Consider the following 20,576-nt stretch of genomic DNA (forward strand, 5'->3'; position numbering starts at 1 on the left):
TTTCCATTTTCTTTCCTTGCTCCCAACTCTCCTCCAGCAAATTTAGATCTTGATTAATAAGCAATAAATAAATAAACAAACAAACTCTACTTTAAATCTATTTACAGCCTATTGTAACATTTTCTAATATTCTACAGGGCTGAAAATAAAAGGAATCATTTTACATCCAATGAAAGCACCAAAATTATGCAACACAATGTGTGAAAAGAGGAATTTACACCTGGACCTTCCTTGGGCAAACAGTTTTTATTTTCTATGAAAGAAACATAAAAGGTGATGAGAAAACGCAGCAATGACAAATATTACCATTTAAAAATGCTGAAATGAAACAAGGGAAACAAATTTTTTCCCACTTTTTCCTGCAGACAAGGTCTTGGACTATTTTGATGCAGGATAGAGTCAAACTAACACTTCATAAAGGAAGCAAAAATGTCACTCAACACATTTTCCTTTTACATCCAGGATCTAAAACAAAAAATAAAACAACCAAAGTCCATTTGCAGAGTCAGCCTCCATTTTTTGTCACCACAGATGTGAGAACCAGGAGGAATAACCCCAAAAATCCCAGGGGAATGGTGGTGCAGGGCAGCTCCAGGGAGCACACCCAGAGCTGGGGCTCAGCTTTCTCCTCTCCTGATGTGACCATTTCCTCCCAGTCTTGCTGAAGAAACACTTTTGTACTTTATTGATTTGATTTGGTTGATTTCCTGCACTCAGATGGATGATGGGCAGCTTTTTGTGGAAGTTTGTCCAGGCTAAATTGAGATGTTCAGACTAAACTTTGATTATCTGAAATCCCCCTGGCCCAAGGGAAGTCCACGGGCTGGGAACAGCCCCTGCCCAGAAGCAGGTGTGTGGTAATTCCATCGTTTGGTAATTCCAGAAATGATGAGCTGATAAAATTCCCCATCTGGAGCTGCAGGAGTGGCAGATGCTCAAGGAAACGTGGAGCATTCCCCCAGAGAGAGAAGTGGGAGCAGAGGGATGAACACATCCAGGGAGAGGATTCCCTGGGAGGAGCCTGCACAGGAGGGAGGGATGGCAGGGATGGAGCCTGGATCCTCTGCAGGGGAGGACAGGGATGGCCTGGGATGGCTCCACACATCCCTCACTGTCCCAGCACTCAGCTCCCACCTGGCCCTGGGAAACCTTCTGGATTGGGAGGGATAAATTATATTCCATTGGGAGGGATAAAATGATATTCCACTGGGAGGGATAAAATGATATTCCACTGTGCCAGGTGCTCCTCACCTGAGGAATTACCTCTAAAAAAAAGGAAATGCCCCTGGCTGTGCTGCCATGCCCATCTCCAGCACTGAGCTTGGAGAGAACCAGGGCAGGACATCCCTGGTTATTCAGGAGAACCAGGAGAGGACGTTCCTGGTTAGCCAGGGGAAAAAGGAGAGAATATTCCTGGTTATCCAAGGGAACCAAGAGAGAAGATTTCTGCTTAGTCAGGGGAGCCAGGACAGAACATACCCAGTTACCCAGGTGGAGCAGGGCAGGACATTCCCAGTTATTCAGGGGAACCAGGAGAGAACATTCCTGGTTATCCAGGGGAACCAGGACAGAATATTCCCAGTTACCCAGGTGGAGCAGGCAAGGACATTCTTGATTCTCCAGGTGGAGCAGGACAGGACATTCCTGGTCATTCAGGGGAGCCAGGACAGAACATTCCTGGTTATCCAGGGGAACCAAGACAGAAGAGTCCTAATTATTCAGGGGAACCAGGAGAGAACATTCCCAGTTATCCAGGTGGAGCAGGGCAGGACATTCCTGGTTTTCCAGGTGAGACCCTCCCTGGCTGCCCAGCTCACTGAAATCTCCTCTAGGAGACAAGAAGAGGAGCAGAGTGTGGAGTTCCCAAGGTGGGGAAGGGCCTGGGATGTCCTGGGGGCTGTCAGGCCACGGGGCTCCCCATCAGCCTCTCCTGGCGCAGAGCCACCAGCCTCTGGAACCACTTCTCCTCAGCCTCTGCCTTCTCCATGAACAGCTGCCAGGGCAGAAAAGGGCACAGTCAGCAACTCTGGGTCTGTGATCATCTCCTGGAGCACCCAGCACTGCCTCAGGGCACACAGGAAAAGCTCAGGGGGTCAAAGGGGAGCCAAAACATCCATAACAGCAGAGACTGTACAGGGAATCCTAAAATGGTTGGACTTGGGAAGGGTCTTAAAGATCCTCATGACTGAAAAGGCAAAGCTCCAGAGCAATTCATCATTGACATGTCCTGATCTGTTCTCTGTGTCTACTCTACAGAACCCACACTCATTTCTTCACTGCAAGTCATATTTAACTTGCTACTTCTTAAAAAACCTTTTATTTCCCTCTAAAGCTCTTCCAAAGGGATTTGCTCAAGCTTAGCTACAATGATTTAAAATTAGCTGAAGTCTGTCTCGTGTTTAAAACTTTGCAAGTTGGCAAAATGAGCGAGTTCTGAGTTTTCCACCAGGTTTCCAACTACAGAAACCAATTTGCCTTGAATTTTTATTTATCTTAAATTCCCCAATGTTACATTAATTATTATAAAATTCTCTAAAACTGCTGCTGACCCTCCTGTGGGATTGCTCTGCGGGGTGGTGGGAGGAGTGGGATCTCTTCATCCCAGAGCAGGGATTTTGTGAGGAGCTCTGGGGTCCCACAACCCTGCTCTGATCCCAGGGGCTGCTCTAAAGCCAAGGGTGGGATAAATCCTGGCTGAAAAGATGGGATAAACACTCACATTTGGGTGTGCCAAGGAATTGTCATCCTGGTACTTGATGGCAGTGGGGATGTTGGCAGCTGGAGGCTCCTTCTCAGCAGCAGCTGCCTCAGGGGCTCCTGCTCCCACATTCACAGGCTCCTGCTGGGGCTCAGCAGGTTCTGCTGACTGGAAAAGAAACACACACACAAAACTGGAGTGGTTTATCCCAATATTCCCAACTGGGGCAGGATTTTAACCCAGCTCTTGGCTGTGTTCCCTGAAAGGATCCTCATGGATCCTCAGTGGGACACACTGGACAAAGGACATGAAGTGACAAAACCAAGGTGTAGGGGGGAGCTGGAAAAACTGCACCACTGGGATTTTGGATCACTTCCTGAAGAAGCTGCACCAGATTCTTGGAGATTTCTAGAAAGGTAAATTGCACATTCCTGGGGAAACAGCCAGGCTAATTCCAAACACTCACTGCCAGTGGGAAAATGAACACATCCCACACCAGTTCCCAGCAACACCTGCTGGCCAAAATTCAGGTGAATTCTGGGATCTGCATGTCTCCTCTTGGGTTTCTGGAAAGCTGATTGAAAACCAAGCTGCTTCTTTTCAGGAATAAATACAGACTTAAAGTCTGGCTTTAGTTAAGCACCATTAAATCATCTCCACTTTAATTACAAAGTAAATGTGATTAACTTTGGGATTTGCATTCTTCTCCTTCTCCTAACAAAAGTCTTCAAATCAGGTGATTTCCTTAAATTCTGCCACATTTATATTCCCTGAACCCACCCTGAGACCACCAGGGAGTCCTTGGTGGGATTTCAGGTGCATTTAAGGTTCTCAACATTGATGCTCTTTCATTGATGGAAAATCTTAATAGTGCAGCTTCCTCCTGGCTCTGAGAGGATAATACAGCAATAAAGGGACTGAAAATGTCCCTTTTGGAAGGAAAATGCCCCTTTTGGAAGGAAAATGTACCTTTTTGACCTCTTTGCTGGACCTGAAGGTCTGAGGGACGAAGGCGTCACTCTCGATGGCTTCGATCTCCTTCACTCGCTTCACCTGGTCCAGGAGGGTGGCTTGGTCTGCACAGGAAGGTGGGATTTGTGGCATTTGTGGCATTTGTGGCATTTATGGGATTGGTGACATCCTGGGAGCCAGGCCCTGTCCCTGGAGGAGATTTTGGGACACACCAGGAAGAACTGCTGGTGCAATGCAGCCCAAAATCTTCTGTTACAAGGGAAAGCTCTGAGTAGAAATAACAGCAGAGAGGTTGGGAACATCCCAAATGCTGACCTGAGGGTTTGTGGGATAAATGGGGAGGAGAAGGATCCAGGGAGAGCTCAGAGCCCTGGCAGGGCCTGCAGGGGCTCCAGGAGAGCTGCAGAGGGACTGGGGACAGGGATGGAGGGACAGCACACAGGGAATGGCTCCCAGTGCCAGAGGGCAGGGATGGGTGGGAGAAAACTTGTGCTTGCAAGTCCTGCTGCCTTGGTGCTGAAACCTTCTCCTTTAGAACAGATTCCCAAGGATTTTTGGGATAAACCAAAGGAGGAGGAATCAGAATTCACTGAGGTTTTGGGTACACCTGGTCTGAGGGTAAATAAAGGATCCTGATTAAAGCCAGGCATAGAAAGACAGAAAAATAAGATTTCAAATCCTCAGCTCATCTCCAGCTTCACCAAATCCCAGGCAGCTCCAGGATCCCACCCAGATCCTGCACAAAGTGATGGGAATGACAAATTAGGGAAGGGGCAAAAATCACTAAAAGCTGCCAATGACATCAGTGACATTAACGGGGGAAAATGGACTGGAGGAAGCAGAGCCCATTAGTGCAGGGCAGTTTTGACAAACACATTATGGGGAGATAAAACGACTTCCAGCTGTTGTTTGTCAGCTGTCAGGGGCAAGGATATGTATTTCATAGGAAAATCAAAAACAATGGAGTCAGAAAGCTCCCAGGCTTCAGACAAAAAAAAATCAATACTAACTCAGTGCACCGTGAGTCTTTTCACCCTGTTAGGGGGGAAATAAAGGAACTAAATCTTGGATTAGGGCTGGTTTTTAATAAAAAGGTGATTCCAGCAGCAGGCACAATTTCCAGCCCTGTCACCTTGGCAGGGGGAGGCTTCCCAGTTTAGCTGGGAACATCATCATCCTTCAGGGATAATTCAGTATTTTACAATTCTCTAGTTCCACCTATTGCTCTCCTCCCATGTATAAATACACACACCCAGCTTTACAGCTGTAAATTCCTATGGAATTGGGCTGGAATGTCACTTGAGAACTAAAATGGGCTGGAATTCTCTCAATGCCACCCCAAAACATTACACACACAATAATCAGAAACAGCAGAGAATCAGATAAAAGAAACAGGGAATTCTATGATTCTACAAATCAGGTGAAAGGAAAACTTCCCTGTGGGCTCTGCCTAAAATACTCCCATTTTTTCCTTAAAGACAGAATTTATTCCACTAAGAGTTTTAAAATCACTGAAATAGAAGCATTAAATGACCAATAATATCTTGTGAAAGACCCATTAAACAAAAACATGTTTTAAATATTTTTTGGATAATCTCTGAGTGTAAATTTTTATGGATTCATTGCTTATCCATAATCCTGACCATGAACATGAACTTAAAGAGATTTTTTCAAGCAGGTCTAACTCCAGTATCAAAGCAAAGACAAAAAACCTCAAATATTCCTCAGAATCTGTTTCTTCCTATTTTACTAATTAGATTTAAGGGGTTAATTTAATTTAAAAATATAACACATTTTACATAAAAAGCTTTGAAATACAGAAAAAAGTTGCTATTTTTTCTTGCTCTTTTGAGTTGAGGATTAAAAGAAGGAAACACCCCCAGATCCCAGACTAAACAAACAACTACAGCAGAAAATACTTCCCCTTTGATCCCATTTTATTTGGGGTTATTGGAAGTGATATTTTTATCCAGCTGCCTTACAGAGCTGTGTGTTTTCCACCAGAGCTGGGTTTTCACACGTCCCATGGTTTTTAATTGATCCCAGTTTTACTCAAGCAGCACAAGCTGACAAATTAAAGAAAAATGAAGTTTTGCCTGGGTAATTTGCAGTGGGTGACACAAAACCCTCCCTGGCTGTGGGAGATGCTGGAGTCTGCTCTAAGCACTGGGAAAAGGAGGAAAATCCAGCAGGACAGGGGGGACTGACTGTGGCTGTGTCAGCTCTGGACCTCCCCAGCCCTGGGGCTCTGTCCTCAGGAATTCTCCTGCCTCGAATCCTCTCTGTTTGGATCAGGAGAGGAGCAGCTGTCCTGACCCTGATCCCGTGGGATCCCAGAGCCCTGACACCCTTCCCAGCCCGAGTGCTGAGCTCCAGACAGTGCGGGCTGCCTGGAGAGATTCCCGGGAGAACCCCCTTGAAAATCCCCCTGGAGATCCTCATTGCAGACCCTCCCTGGAGCCCCTCTCCGAGGTGAGCCCTCCCAAAGCCGGACACAATCCTGAGGGGATGAGCCCAGCCCTGTCCCATTCCACAAACCCCTCCCGCTCCTGCCTAGCCCGGAGGGGGCTATCCCGGGATATTTCCTGGGATATTTCCCGGGACATTCCCCGGGATCTCCAGCCGCTGATCCCGTTTCCCGGCCGGGCTCCGCTGCCGTTAGAGGGAGGCACCGCCTCACTCAACAGCGCCGGAGCCGCGGACGGCGAGCCCGGGGATGCTTCGAGCGGAGCGACCCTGCGGGATCCATCCCTAACCCATCCATCCCTGCGGGATCCATCCCTGCGGGATCCATCCCTAACCCATCCATCCCTGCGGGATCCATCCCCAACCCATCCATCCCTGCGGGATCCATCCCTAACCCATCCATCCCTGCGGGATCCATCCCTAACCCATCCATCCCTGCGGGATCCATCCCTGCGGGATCCATCCCTAACCCATCCATCCCTGCGGGATCCACCCCCAACCCATCCATCCCTGCGGGATCCATCCCCAACCCATCCATCCCTAACCCATCCATCCCTAACCCATCCATCCCTGCAAAATCTGACCCACCCCTGAGGGATCCATCCATCCCTGCAGGACCCATCCACCCCTAAGGGATCCATCCCTGCAAGATCCATCCATCCCTGCTGGTTCCATCCCTGACCTATCCCTGCAGGATCCATCCATCCATCCCTGTGGGACCAACCCATTCATCGCTGCAAGATCCATCCCTGAGGGATCCATCCATCCCAGATTTTGGGATCAGCTTCCATCCCCCCCATAACTCATCCCAGTTAATTCCCATTCACACTTCCCAATCCCTGAGACCCCCTCCAACACTCTGTCCCAGCTGTTGGGATTTCCAGGGAAGGATTTCCCTGCCACGGTCACAGGAACAATAACTACACCCCAGAAATAGAAACTGGGCAGAGAAACCTTTGCCTGTTCATTTTTCTGCTCCCAACTTCACTGCAAGCACTTGAAAAATACAATTAAATTTGTTGAAGTAGCAAGCTGGGAGTACCCCGGCATCTATTTACTATGGGAAGCACATAGGATTTACAAATTAAGCTGGAAAAATGTAAATTAATGAGAAAAACTTTGCCTAGGCTTGTTTTAACATCCTGTGAAAATGAGGTTTTCATTAAAATATATAAAAAATAGTATTTTGTGAGCACTGTGGTACTTACTACAGAACATACTTCAGAGAGTACCAGACTACCCTAAGTTTGCTATTTTGATACATTATAGTGATAAAACCCTCATTTTTATCGGATTCTAAACCAAGTCTAGACACTACCAGCTTTTCTTTTAAAGACCTGGAAGCATTAGGTATAAAATGCAGCAGAAAACAGGAGGGGAAAGTTCAGCAGGTGAGCTCTGAATTTAAGAACCTTAAATTTAAGAAAATATCTATGCATTTAGGAACTTTGAATTTGAGAAGGTGAACTTTCTGCTGGAGCCCTGCACATCCTGTGTGCCTTCCCCACTGCCCTCCTCCCACCCTTGCACTCCCATTTTGGGGCTTTTTGGGATGTTTTTGAGACCATCCTGGGCAAGAGCCCTGCTCTCAGAAGAGGAGTGGGCACAGCCTTGGCACAGGGAATTGTGCAGGATCTGTGGCACAGGGAATTGTGCAGGATCTGTGGGGCCCAGGGAATTGTGCAGGATCTGTGGCCCAGGGAATTGTGCAGGATCTGTGGGGCAGGGAATTGTGCAGGGTCTGTGGCACAGGGAATTGTGCAGGATCTGTGGGGCACAGGGAATTGTGCAGGATCTGTGGCCCAGGGAATTGTGCAGGATCTGTGGGGCAGGGAATTGTGCAGGGTCTGTGGCACAGGGAATTGTGCAGGGTCTGTGGGGCACAGGGAATTGTGCAGGATCTGTGGCACAGGGAATTGTGCAGGATCTGTGGGGCACAGGGAATTGTGCAGGATCTGTGGGGCCCAGGGAATTGTGCAGGATCTGTGGCACGGGGAATTGTGCAGGGTCTGTGGGGCCCAGGGAATTGTGCAGGATCTGTGGCACAGGGAATTGTGCAGGATCTGTGGCACAGGGAATTGTGCAGGATCTGTGGGGCAGGGAATTGTGCAGGATCTGTGGGGCAGGGAATTGTGCAGGATCTGTGGCACAGGGAATTGTGCAGGATCTGTGGGGCAGGGAATTGTGCAGGATCTGTGGCACAGGGAGCTCTGCAGGATCTGTGGGGCACAGGGAATTGTGCAGGATCTGTGGCACGGGGAATTGTGCAGGGTCTGTGGGGCCCAGGGAATTGTGCAGGATCTGTGGGGCCCAGGGAATTGTGCAGGATCTGTGGCACAGGGAATCGTGCAGGATCTGTGGCACAGGGAATTGTGCAGGATCTGTGGGGCAGGGAATTGTGCAGGATCTGTGGCCCAGGGAGCTCTGCAGGATCTGTGGGGCACAGGGAATTGTGCAGGATCTGTGGCACGGGGAATTGTGCAGGATCTGTGGCCCAGGGAGCTCTGCAGGATCTGTGGGGCACAGGGAATTGTGCAGGATCTGTGGGGCACAGGGAATTGTGCAGGATCTGTGGCACAGGGAGCTCTGCAGGATCTGTGGCACAGGGAATTGTGCAGGATCTGTGGCACAGGGAATTGTGCAGGATCTGTGGCCCAGGGAGCTCTGCAGGATCTGTGGGGCCCAGGGAATTGTGCAGGATCTGTGGCACAGGGAATTGTGCAGGATCTGTGGCCCAGGGAATTGTGCAGGATCTGTGGCCCAGGGAGCTCTGCAGGATCTGTGGGGCACAGGGAATTGTGCAGGATCTGTGGGGCACAGGGAATTGTGCAGGATCTGTGGGGCCCAGGGAATTGTGCAGGATCTGTGGCCCAGGGAATTGTGCAGGATCTGTGGCACAGGGAATTGTGCAGGATCTGTGGCACAGGGAATTGTGCAGGATCTGTGGGGCCCAGGGAATTGTGCAGGATCTGTGGGGCAGGGAATTGTGCAGGATCTGTGGCCCAGGGAGCTCTGCAGGATCTGTGGGGCACAGGGAATTGTGCAGGATCTGAGGGACACAGGGAATTATGCAGGATCTGTGGGGCACAGGGAATCGTGCAGGATCTGTGGCACAGGGAATTGTGCAGGATCTGTGGCCCAGGGAGCTCTGCAGGATCTGTGGCCACCCCGTGTTTGTCACTGCGCCCGCCGTGCTCCTGCCTGGGCACACAAAGCCAGGCCTGTAATTCAATGCTCAATTTACCCTTGTCTCAGTGGAGATTTCTCCCCGCTAATTGATAGAAATTAAGCCATTAATCAAGGCACCAGCCATCATTCAACCCGGGGAAGATGAATCCAAACTTTCATCATAACCACCTTCCCCATTTTAGTGTTCATTAGCATTAATTTTTAATGCAATTATGCTCTTCTTTTACGCTGAGCTCATAAATTACTGCTCTTTTGTTGCTCGCTGGCCTTGTAAAATCCAAGGTAATGCTTTGTGCTCTGATCTTAAAGGCAATTACTGCCTGCTTCTATCTGTCCCATACCTCCATCCCAAATAACCTCTGTGCTGGAGGTACAGCTCACCAGTGGGGATCCCACACGGACGTTTCCTACAGAGAGATCTGTCCACGTTCAAACCCACACTGACACAGGCAGAGTGAGAATTCCTGCTCCTGCTGCAGGAGCCCAGGGTCCAACAGCAGAGAAACTACAGGAAAATGGGATTCTGCAATGGGTACAGGGAGGAAATTGGCGCAGTGTGGTGGGAATAAACTGTGGGAGAGCGTGCAGGGCAGCAGGGCTGCAGCTTGGAGGCCCTCCAGCTTTCCCAGGGATCACTTTGTGTTGTCACTTCAGAAAGTGCTGCTGGCACGTGCCCAGGGCTCCTTTCTTTCCCCCTGGCCTGTGCCAGTGTGTGGTGACCCCACAGAGCCCTCCCAAGGGATTCTGTGTCCCGTGGGATCCGTGCTGGCACACGGGGCCCCAGTCAGGAGCTCCCAGCCCTTTATTCCCACCCTGATCCTGCCAACCCCACCAGGGGAAAGGCACAGCAGCTCCAGCCACCTCTGCTGCCCCCAGACACCTGGGCTGGCTGCAGGGAAAAGGAAATGCACTTTAGGAAATGCACATTAGGGAACGCACATCAGGAAATGCACATCAGGAAATGCTGCTTGGTTCAAATTATTTTGCTGTTCCTTTCCCAGACTTTAGCTGGGACATGGAATAAAGTCAATCACTCCAGCTCAAGGTCTGCCCAGCACCAATAAAATATCATCCACCTCTGAATTCCCAACTTACCTAGGCCTCAGCCAGCCTGAACAGGACAATTCCCAGTGAATTGGCTCACCCCATAGATCCCCAGAAAAAGACCTCTCTGGAAGTACCTGTGAGATGGGCCCAAATCCACAAAACCCTAATTTTTATCAAAATAAAATTCCCCACACCAGGGATTGTGGGCTGAGCAAATGGATCGGGAATTTTGTTCCATACACCCCTATTTATTTTCCCCATATACCTCTATTTGTTTTCCCCTACACTCCTGCCTGTTTTCCCCAAAACCCCCTGTTTATCTCCCCCATAACTCCCTATTTATTTTCCCCATACACCCCTGTTTATTTACCCATACACTCCTGTCTATTTCCCCCATAACCCCTGTTTATTTCCCCACACACTTGTTTATTTTCCCCACACACCTCTATTTATTTCCCCATACACCCCTCTTTATTTACCCATACACCCCTGTCTATTTTCCTCAAAACCCCATGTTTATTTCCCATACACCCCTATTTATTTGCCCTTTAGAAGCAGCTTTTCAATACGAAGCCATAAATTTGTGTTCCCACTGACTGAAGTCCAATAAGCAATTCCATGATGGTTTTTACAACCCCATTCCCTTAAGTGACTTCTCCTTTAGCACAAATAAATGCCATGGGGATGACAGGGAAACACACAACATTAATGAGGTACAGAAATCAGATTTGTTTCTCATCTTGAAATTCGAAGACGATTTCAAGACTTTTAATTTGTAAAAATAAACCATAAATTTCCCTGTTAGGGAGATCATAAATTTCTGTTTCACTCGTAGAACTGTAAAACTTTAATGACACCAGCTGTGATTGCTAAAATAAAATCATTCAAATATCAGCTTCAAATATACTTTGATATTTTTAAAGATTCATGGAATGCTTTGGGTGGGAAGGAACCTAAAGATCATTTACTTCTCATCCCTGCCATGGCAGGGACACCTCCCACTGTCCCAGGTGCTCCAGCCCCAGTGTCCAGCCTGGCCTTGGGCACTGCCAGGGATGCAGGGGCAGCCCCAGCTGCTCTGGGAATCCCATCCCAGCCAGGAATTCCCAATTCCCAATGTCCCACCCATCCCTGCCCTCTGGCACTGGGAGCCATTCCCTGTGTGCTGTCCCTCCATCCCTGTCCCCAGTCCCTCTGCAGCTCTCCTGGAGCCCCTGCAGGCCCTGCCAGGGCTCTGAGCTCTCCTGGAGCTGCTCCTGTCCAGGTGAGCCCCCCCGGGTGTCCCAGCCTGGCTCCAGCCCTGCAGCAGCTCCAGGACATTGGGATCCCATTGGGATCCTCTCCAGGGAAAGCAGGGAAGCCAAAGAGGGAACTCTGGAATACAAAGGGCCAGGAGAGGATGGGCAGGCACAAAGCAGGGCAAAATGTAAGGAATTCATTTAGAAGTGATTATTAATTAGAGCAGCTTTAATAAAAAGCCAGGAATTGATTCCTCCAGCAGCCATTATCCTTGGGGGGGCATTGATCCCATTTCCAATTCCCTTTCCTCAGCTCTGGACACAGAGAGTGGCCAGGACCCCAAACTCCCCTCTTCCTTCCCATCTCTCATTTCCTCACGTGGCTGCTCTTCCTAACAAGCCACACTCTGCCACTGCACCAAAACTTGGCATTTTTTGTTTTCCCCTTGATTTGCTCCTGCCCCCTTTCAATTCCAACTCAGCAATCTGAAGATTAAACAGAGATAAAAGGAGATCACAGTGAGTGCCAGATGCTGGAACAGCCCCCTGGGAGCAGCAGCACAACACCAGGTGTTGGTGTCAGCCTAATGAAGTGACACTGGCACACCAGGGACACCCTGGGAGGGGCTCCAAACCTGCCATTATCGAGGAATATTGGAAATTCCAGCTTTGAGGAGGCAGGGAAAAATAATCCATGTCTTCATCTAAACGTATTATCTGTAGGAAATAATTTGGGGGTTAAACAGATTGAGTTTGGTCTTTGCCACCACAATGAACTTCAGGAAAATTTACTGAAGATAAATGAGGAGCTCAGGCAGTAACTGATGAACTTCAGGGCATCCCAATCCAGGGCTGAGTAAAGCACTTTAACTTATTACAGACTGACCTCACCCCAGCAAATCTTCTCCTGGCACGTCCAAGCTGTGGTTTAATATCCATTACACCCAGGAAAAGGCTTTTAACTCTCTCTGAAGGAAGTGGGAAGGGAAATCAGTGGGTTGGGGTGTCCTGGGCAGGGCTGGGGTTGGACACATCCCTGTGGGTCTCTTCCAGCTCAGGATATTTTGTGGTGGCCATGGATGAGATTCTTCATGTGAGAACTCCTGGCCAGCAGGTTAAAGATGAATAGGAAAAAGAATTAAAACTCTTAATTCAGGTTTATAGAGTTCATAATTTAGGGATTTTCTAAAAGTCAAGTCCTCCAGGCTTTTTGTACATTCTGACTTTGCTTCCATGACCTCTCTATCACTCAAAATCACAGAATCACAGAACCATGGACTGGTTTGGCTTAGAGGGACCTGAACACTTGAAGAATCTCCCTTTTGCTGAAGGGAAGTCATGCCAGCAGCACAGAGAGCTCAGTAAAAGGCAGGAATGCCCCTCAGGGATGGGGTTTATTCCCTGTGGAAGGGCCAGCTGTCTCCCAGCCACATTCCCACTCTCGTTTGCATCCCGCCCTCCCTCCCTGCCCACGTGGGCCTCATTTCCAGGCCTATTCAAAATGATATTTTCCAAGCATGTGCCACACGACTTGTTCATATAAATGGAACAAATTAAACTGTCTCCACAGATACCCCCTCACATTTGTAGCCCTGATTCCTCTCCCTCACACGTGGCCAAGACACCGAATTATCTCCCTGCAGAGGTTGACCTCAGGATATTGGATTCTGCCACGGAGCTCTCCGGGACTGAACCGACGGGAAGCACTTAATCACCCCTGCCTTTGCAGGGAAAAAAATCAACTTCCAATTTGCCCTGATGAAAAATCAATAAAGCAGTAATTGCCTGGCTTATCACGGCGTGGAGGGACAAATTGGGCAGCGGATCCCGGGGAACGGCGCGTGGACTTTCGGGATCACTAAGCCAGAAAAGGGAAAGGTCTCCGAGCCGTAATTAAATCTACTCCTGCTGATTTGCTGCCAAATTTATTTCCCTGGAGTTTATCAAAATGTTGCAGAGCTCACCAGCGGTGGGGGGGGCAGAAGGAATCAGCTCAGCAATGAGATGGCACATGCCAGGCACGGGAACGCAAAGCCTGGGGTAAGGGACCGGGAAATGGAAATCCTGGGATAAAGGGACTGGGAAATGGAAATCCTGGGATAAAGGGACCAGGAAATGGAAATCCTGGGATAAAGGGACCAGGAAATGGAAATCCTGGGATAAAGGGACTGGGAAATGTGAATCTTGGGATAAAGGGACCGGGAAATGGAAATCCTGGGATAAAGGGACCGGGAAATGGAAATCCTGGGGTAAAGGGACTGGGAAATGGAAATCCTGGGATAAAGGGACCGGGAAATGGAAATCCTGGGATAAAGGGACCGGGAAATGGAAATCCTGGGATAAAGGGACTGGGAAATGGAAATCCTGGGATAAAGGGACCAGGAAATGGAAATCCTGGGATAAAGGGACCGGGAAATGGAAATCCTGGGATAAAGGGACCGGGAAATGGAAATCCTGGGATAAAGGGACCGGGAAATGGAAATCCTGGGATAAAGGGACTGGGAAATGGAAATCCTGGGATAAAGGGACTGGGAAATGTGAATCTTGGGATAAAGGGACCGGGAAATGGAAATCCTGGGATAAAGGGACTGGGAAATGGAAATCCTGGGATAAAGGGACCGGGAAATGGAAATCCTGGGGTAAAGGGACTGGGACATGGAAATCCTGGGATAAAGGGACTGGGAAATGGAAATTCTGGGGTAAAGGGACTGGGAAATGGAAATTCTGGGGTAAAGGGACCAGGAAATGGAAATCCTGGGATAAAGGGACTGGGAAATGGAAATCCTGGGATAAAGGGACTGGGAAATGGAAATTCTGGGGTAAAGGGACCAGGAAATGGAAATCCTGGGATAAAGGGACCGGGAAATTCAAATCTTGGGATAAAGACACTGGGAAATGCAAATCTTGGGATAAAGGCACCAGGAAATGCAAATTCTGGGGTAAAGGCACCAGGAAATGCAAATCACAGGATAAAGGCACCAGGAAATGCAAAGTCTAGGATAAAGGCATCAGGATAAAGGCACCAGGAAATGCAAATTCTGGGGTAAAGGCACCAGGAAATGCAAATCCTGAGTTAAAGGCACTAGGAAATGCGAATTCCAGGATAAGGGCACCAGGAAATGCAAATTCCAGGATAAAGGCACCAAGAAATGCGAATTCTGGGATAAAGGCACCAGGAAATGCAAATCCTGAGTTAAAAGCACTGGGAAATGCAAATTCCAGGATAAGGGCACCAGGAAATGCAAATCACAGAATAAAAAGGGACTGGGAAATGCAAATCACAGAATGAAGGCACTGGGATAAAGGCACCAGGAAATGCAAATTCTGGGATAAAGGCACTGGGATAGCACCTGCCCCATCCAGCACCACCCTCCCACCCATCCACCTATGGAATGACTGACTGCCAAAAATCCTAATTTTCTATTCTGCTGTGTTCCAGAACAACTTCTTTTCCTGGTTTTCTGATGCACCCTCAGCTCCTCCTCCCCACACGTTGCTCTGCCGTGGTGTATTTTAAACTCAATATTTAACAATATTATTATTTGTGGTAGATTAAGCAAAACGAGCCCAAAACCTCTCCCTAACATCATCCAACGTGTTCCAATTTTTCCTTTGCATTTTTTTTTTCCAATTTTCCTCTTGTCCATGTCACCTATTTGGAATTTGTCAGGAGTAAAACACAGCTGGGTGGCAAAATCCCCTCTGGATTTTGTCACTTTTCAGGCAGCCCCAAAGCAAGTAAACAAACACCTAAGTAGGAAAACCCAAGCACTGAAAACTGAAAATTCTCCTGGAAAAGTGGTGGGTTTTGCTAATAGACCTAATTTCATGCAGCAAATTAGCATAGCTCCAATGGAAGTGCAAATGTAATCAAACTGAAAAATTCAAATGAGGCGGGGGGAGCCTTTTCCTTTTTCTCTTTGCTTTTTAGTCACTTAAAAAAAAAAAAAATCAGCATTTTGCTGTGTGTCCTTCACCAGGCTGGAGGGACTGTGGTAATTAAAACATTTAAACCAGCACAAGGCCCCAGCCTCTAATCTGGAGCTGGGGTCAGCTGTCTGTAGATTCTAATTTGTCCTCGATTTTTTATTCATGCTGGGGAAATGCTGCATATTGAACAGGAAACCAGCGGGAAGGGGCAGAGCTGGGCTTGGAGGTCAAATAATTTGATTTCTGAGCAGATTACACGGAACATCCAACGTCTAATCTCACACCTGATTTGGCAATAAAATGACAATAAAAGGAATGTTAAGACACCCTCGCTGTGGGGTGGGCAATAACCAGGTCTTATGAGTTGGGAGAGGATTGGTTTGTTTGTACAATTATTTTTATTGCAGCTCCTGAGTAAAGGAGTCACAGGCTGTCTACACAGGCTGGAATTTCCTTTTGGAGGGTTCTAGATAGAGAAATAAAATATGGAATACTAGAGAAATAAAAATTCTTTTAAAATAGTAATTTAGAATATTTTTTAAGATTTAATTTAATATAATTTTGCTTTATCTTATTTAATTTCAATGATTGGATGCAGCACTCAGTGCTCTGGTGGGGATCAGTCACAGTTTGGAATCAATGGTCTGGAAAGTTTTTCCAACCTCAGGGATCCCATGAGGGATCAAAGAGGGTTAAAAACCACCCAGAGATGATGTGTGAGGAAGGAGAAACTCAGAAAAAATGCAAAATGCTCTTTTTTCCAAGAAAAAGTTGCCTGCCACTAGAGCCTGGGACAGGGAAGGGAACACACTCAAAGCCCTGGATAAATGCCCTGTTTGAAAATCCATATGGGATACAAACCTACCTAAAACTGGAATTCTGAATCCATATGGGACATAAACTTAAAAAAAAACCTGAGTTTCCCAGTGTGCAATTCCCCTGGATGTCTTGGAATGCTTCAATGCTTCATACACAGTTTAATAAAACTTTGTATTTTCTAGGCAGAATCTTCCATTCCTAACTGGGAGCCAATTCAGCAAATGGACAGATTTGAGTTATTCAGAGAAAACCTTTTCTTCATTTTCCAGCACTGTGACATCCTCACAACCCTTCAAAGCCACCCCAGGACAGTTTTCACGGCTTATGAATGAATTTTAGAGAAGTTTTCCTCCCCATTTCCCTGGAAATTCCATTGTTCCCAAGTCATGAATTCCCCTTTTCTCCTCCCTCTGCCTTTCCCCCCTCACCCTTCCCAATCCCTGCTGGCACAGCCTCTGCCAGCACATCTGCCATCACAATGGGATGGAAGCACAAACAAAAATAAATCCTGCATTGTTCCAAACCTTCCCTGCAAACTGGTGCTGGTGGGACCCAAGCAGCTCATCCCAAAATCCCTGTGCCCGTGGGACTCCTTCAGGTGGAAAGGCTCCCCTGGGCCACTGGTTCCAAAATCCAGGAATCACAATGGGGAGAGGGCACAGCCCCTTGGTTTGGACCCTTTTCCAGCCAGATCTGGATTTTCCCCCTCCTGCCACGTCTGGGCCATCCCACTTTTCCACTTGAATTTCCTCCTTTTGTACCACAACAACCTTCTCCAAGCAGGATTAACTGGGAGCACCAATGAATTCCTCTCAGCATCCCACAGTCCGCGAGTAAAACAAACTAAAGATCAGAACATTTTGATTTTGAGTGAAATTCTCAGCAGCTGCCGTTTCAGAAATGGGGAATTTTCCTGAGCTCCCTCTTGGAATTAAATAATGGAATCCCAGAATGGTTTGGGTTGAAGGGACCTTAAAGCCCACCCAGAGCTCCAGTGAGGATTTGAGGCTCCTGGATTGTTTGGATTGGCTCCCTCATGATGTTGGATTTGTCTCTTCCCATCACTCCCCGACATTTCAGTCCCTGTGGTTCCATTATTCCACCTGCAAAGCAGCAGCTCAGGGCACCAAATTCCATCATCAGCCCAGGCAGGAAAATCACACAGCCCCACTGGAGTGTGGGCACTTAAATAATAATTTCTGACTCCTGGGCTTTAGTTTGTCATGAAATAAAAGAAAATTCCTCACCTTCTTCCTTTCTTCTCTTGGCTTCTTCTTCACTTCTCTCCTTGGCCTTCAACGCTTCGTCTGCTTTGGCTAAAAAGAAGAAAATGAGTGGAAATTAATTAAATTTATCCTATCAAATCATGGAATCATGGAATGGTTTGGGTTGGAAGGACCTTAAATCCCACCCAGAGCCACCCCTGCCATGGCAGGGACACCTCCCACTGTCCCAGGTGCCCCAAACCCAATGCCCAACCTGGCCTGGGACACTGCCAGGTGTCAACAACCTCTTGCCAAACAATATTTCCTGGGCTTTAAACCCAATTTCATGTTCCTTCCTGCAGGCCCAACAATGAAATCCACGTGCCTGACAGACCAGAACTTGCTTCTTCATTAAATTTATGTAAAGTCATCCCCACAGTCAAGGAATGGCATAAATGGGTTTATGGATGGTAATATCAGGTCAATATTAGAGGCAATATTAATTCAATACAAATCCCCACATGCATTTTGCGGTAAGCAAAGCCCTTAAGAGACTTTTAGGAGGTTTTCTTTCTTTAAACCCCAATCTGCCCAGCCCAAACTGCACCAAACGTGGTGCACCCATGAAGGGGCAGATTTGCTGCCACTGTGAGTAATCTAACAGACCCATTTTGAGGCTAAAACAGAAACAAAATAATATTTCCAGGGCTGCAGACTCTGCTCAGAGCGGGAGCCAGCTCTTCCTCAGGACTTTATTAGGTAGTACACAATTTCCTCTTCACTCCAAATCACAGCAGCAGTACTTAATCCATGTTACAACAATCTTCTTTTAAAAGAATTTTTTCCCTCTAGAAACCTCTTCCCTTATTACTTAATTATCTACCAGTTGCTCAACTGCAGGGGTTTTCAAACACTTTCCTACAGATGTTAAAGAAGATTAAAAATATACAGCACAGTAACAAGGGACTATCAATATACTCTGTAAATTAATTAAATTTCTGTTCTAGCACATCATTTATTCCAAAGCATTAATGTCTCAAAGGAGCCATTCTCTTTTATTGCCATCTCACTGCCTGATGAGTGAACTAAGTGAGAATAAGTCTCTAATAACATTATACTTGATGAAATATTAAGTTTTCAAAAGTATCACCAGGCCAGAAAGAGAAGAACCAACAAGGACCAGGAATCCAGAATTTACACCAGGCCCTCTCAGGGAGGGAAATGACTATAAACTGTGCTCTGGATGGTAAGAGCTGAGTCAGATTTGCAAATATTTAATCCCAGCACCTCCTGAATTAAGCAAGAATTAATGAAAACCAAATTCAGCTCAGGAGGGGGTGAAGGGCTCGTTCCTTTTTGGAGCCACAGCTCCACCTTAAAATGCACAACCTGGCCAGGGTGTCACAAAGTGATCCCATCACTGCACTGACAGCTGCTCCCATCTCCACAGTTTTATACAGATTTAGACAACATTTAAAGCCGTGAAATATTAAAACTTTTTATGCCACTGAAGATCATTACAAGAATCTATTAAATCCCATAATAAAACCAAACCACGAGTAACTCTAAAGACTTTTACTTCATTTACACTTTATTCTCCTTGGTAAAAGGACAGGGATAATAGAAATTCCATTTAAATTCAATTTTGGTGATATGTGTAATTGTAGATATACCCCTTGAGTCATGTAAAATGCTCAGCTTATGTTTCTTTCAAATTATCCCGCTCCCATTCCCATTCTGCTCCTTACAACTGTCTTCAATATGTATTAGCAGAGCTCATTAGGCTGGAATTTAATAATGCAAACATCAGGTGGATTTCAAGACCCTCCATTATCAGCACAAGATGGATTGCTCATATAGCTCGTGGGCCAACTGGGCACAATTTAGATTCAATAAACTACCAGGCCTAAATTTGATTTATCTATTCCACTGAGCTACTTTGTTCTTCCTGCCCGATTTGTTGCTGCACAGGAACAATTCATTGGGTATCTCAGTGGCAAAAAGATATTAAAACACACAGCAAAAATGCTGCTGGTCAATGAATACATTTTTAGCTTGCCTTTGTTAACTTTAAATCGCTGATTTCCAGCCCTTGTAAGCCAAGTTAAAACTGCTGCCCAGGCAGAGCTCGGCCTTTCAAGTCCTGGTTAATTAGAGGGACAACGGGGCAATTTAGGAACTATCACGAGGACAATTCTCCACACAAAATCGCTCATTAACAACAATTTAACTTAGCCCGTAAATCTCCAGAGCAGCCCTGGAGCTCACAGGGCTCTGTCCACCGCGACCAACGCAGGCACTGAAACTCTGAGTTACTTCCAGGATTTAACATCAAAAGTTCTCCTCAAACATTTCCCATTTCTGTCATTTTTGCACTAAGTCCCAGAATGGGCCAGGCTGAGAGGATCATTCTGGAGAATATGGCACAGGATTGTGCCCACTCTTCTTCTTCTTTCTCCTTTTCTTCTCCTCTTCCTTCTCTTTGCCTTCTTCTCCTTCCTCTTCTCCTCTTTCTCCTTTCTCTTCTTCTCCTTTTCTTCTCCTTCCTCTTCTTTTCTCCTTCTCTTTCTCTTCTCCTTCTTTTCTTCTCCTCCTCCTCCATGTTGTTGTTATTGTTATTATTATTATTATTTAGTGAATATATTGTTGTTCGCTGTCCAAAAGCAGATGGCACTGTTCACTGCCATCAAAAGCACTAAAAGAAATTCACTTTTCTCAAACCAAGCTGCAATCAAACAACATTAAAAGATCTTTACAACTCGAGGGTTGGATTTGATGGTCTGGGAGGGCTTTTCCAGCCTAAACAATTCCATGGAACCCCTGGAAGTGCCCAAGGTTGGGAAGCAGAGCTCCTCCCTGATGGATGGGTGATGCTTTAATCCCCACCAGCCTCACAATGTGCCAAGGTGAAATTATTCCAAGCAAAGCTGCTAATTAAGAGAAGCCAGGAAAACTGAATTACACCAAGGTAGAACAAGGCAGGGGATGTTTTGGGGCTGGAAAGGGCATTTT

The 20,576-nt window shown here is 47.0% G+C and overlaps 1 protein-coding gene across 1 annotated transcript in view; it reads right to left on the bottom strand.

Moving 5' to 3' along the window:
* Positions 1-227: 227 nt before the first annotated feature.
* RSRC1 (arginine and serine rich coiled-coil 1) overlaps positions 228-20,576 on the bottom strand; it is a 100,274-nt gene continuing 79,925 nt past the window's right edge. Inside the window, exons 10-13 of the mRNA XM_058811869.1 lie at positions 17,607-17,675; positions 3,668-3,774; positions 2,720-2,866; positions 228-1,993 (exon numbers count right to left, since the gene is read on the bottom strand). Coding sequence (XP_058667852.1) covers positions 1,901-1,993; positions 2,720-2,866; positions 3,668-3,774; positions 17,607-17,675 — 416 coding nt within the window. The 3' untranslated portion in view covers positions 228-1,900. The remainder of the gene's footprint in view (positions 1,994-2,719; positions 2,867-3,667; positions 3,775-17,606; positions 17,676-20,576) is intronic.

The sequence above is a fragment of the Ammospiza caudacuta genome, chromosome 11, assembly GCF_027887145.1.
Source record: "Ammospiza caudacuta isolate bAmmCau1 chromosome 11, bAmmCau1.pri, whole genome shotgun sequence".
NCBI lineage: Eukaryota > Metazoa > Chordata > Aves > Passeriformes > Passerellidae > Ammospiza > Ammospiza caudacuta.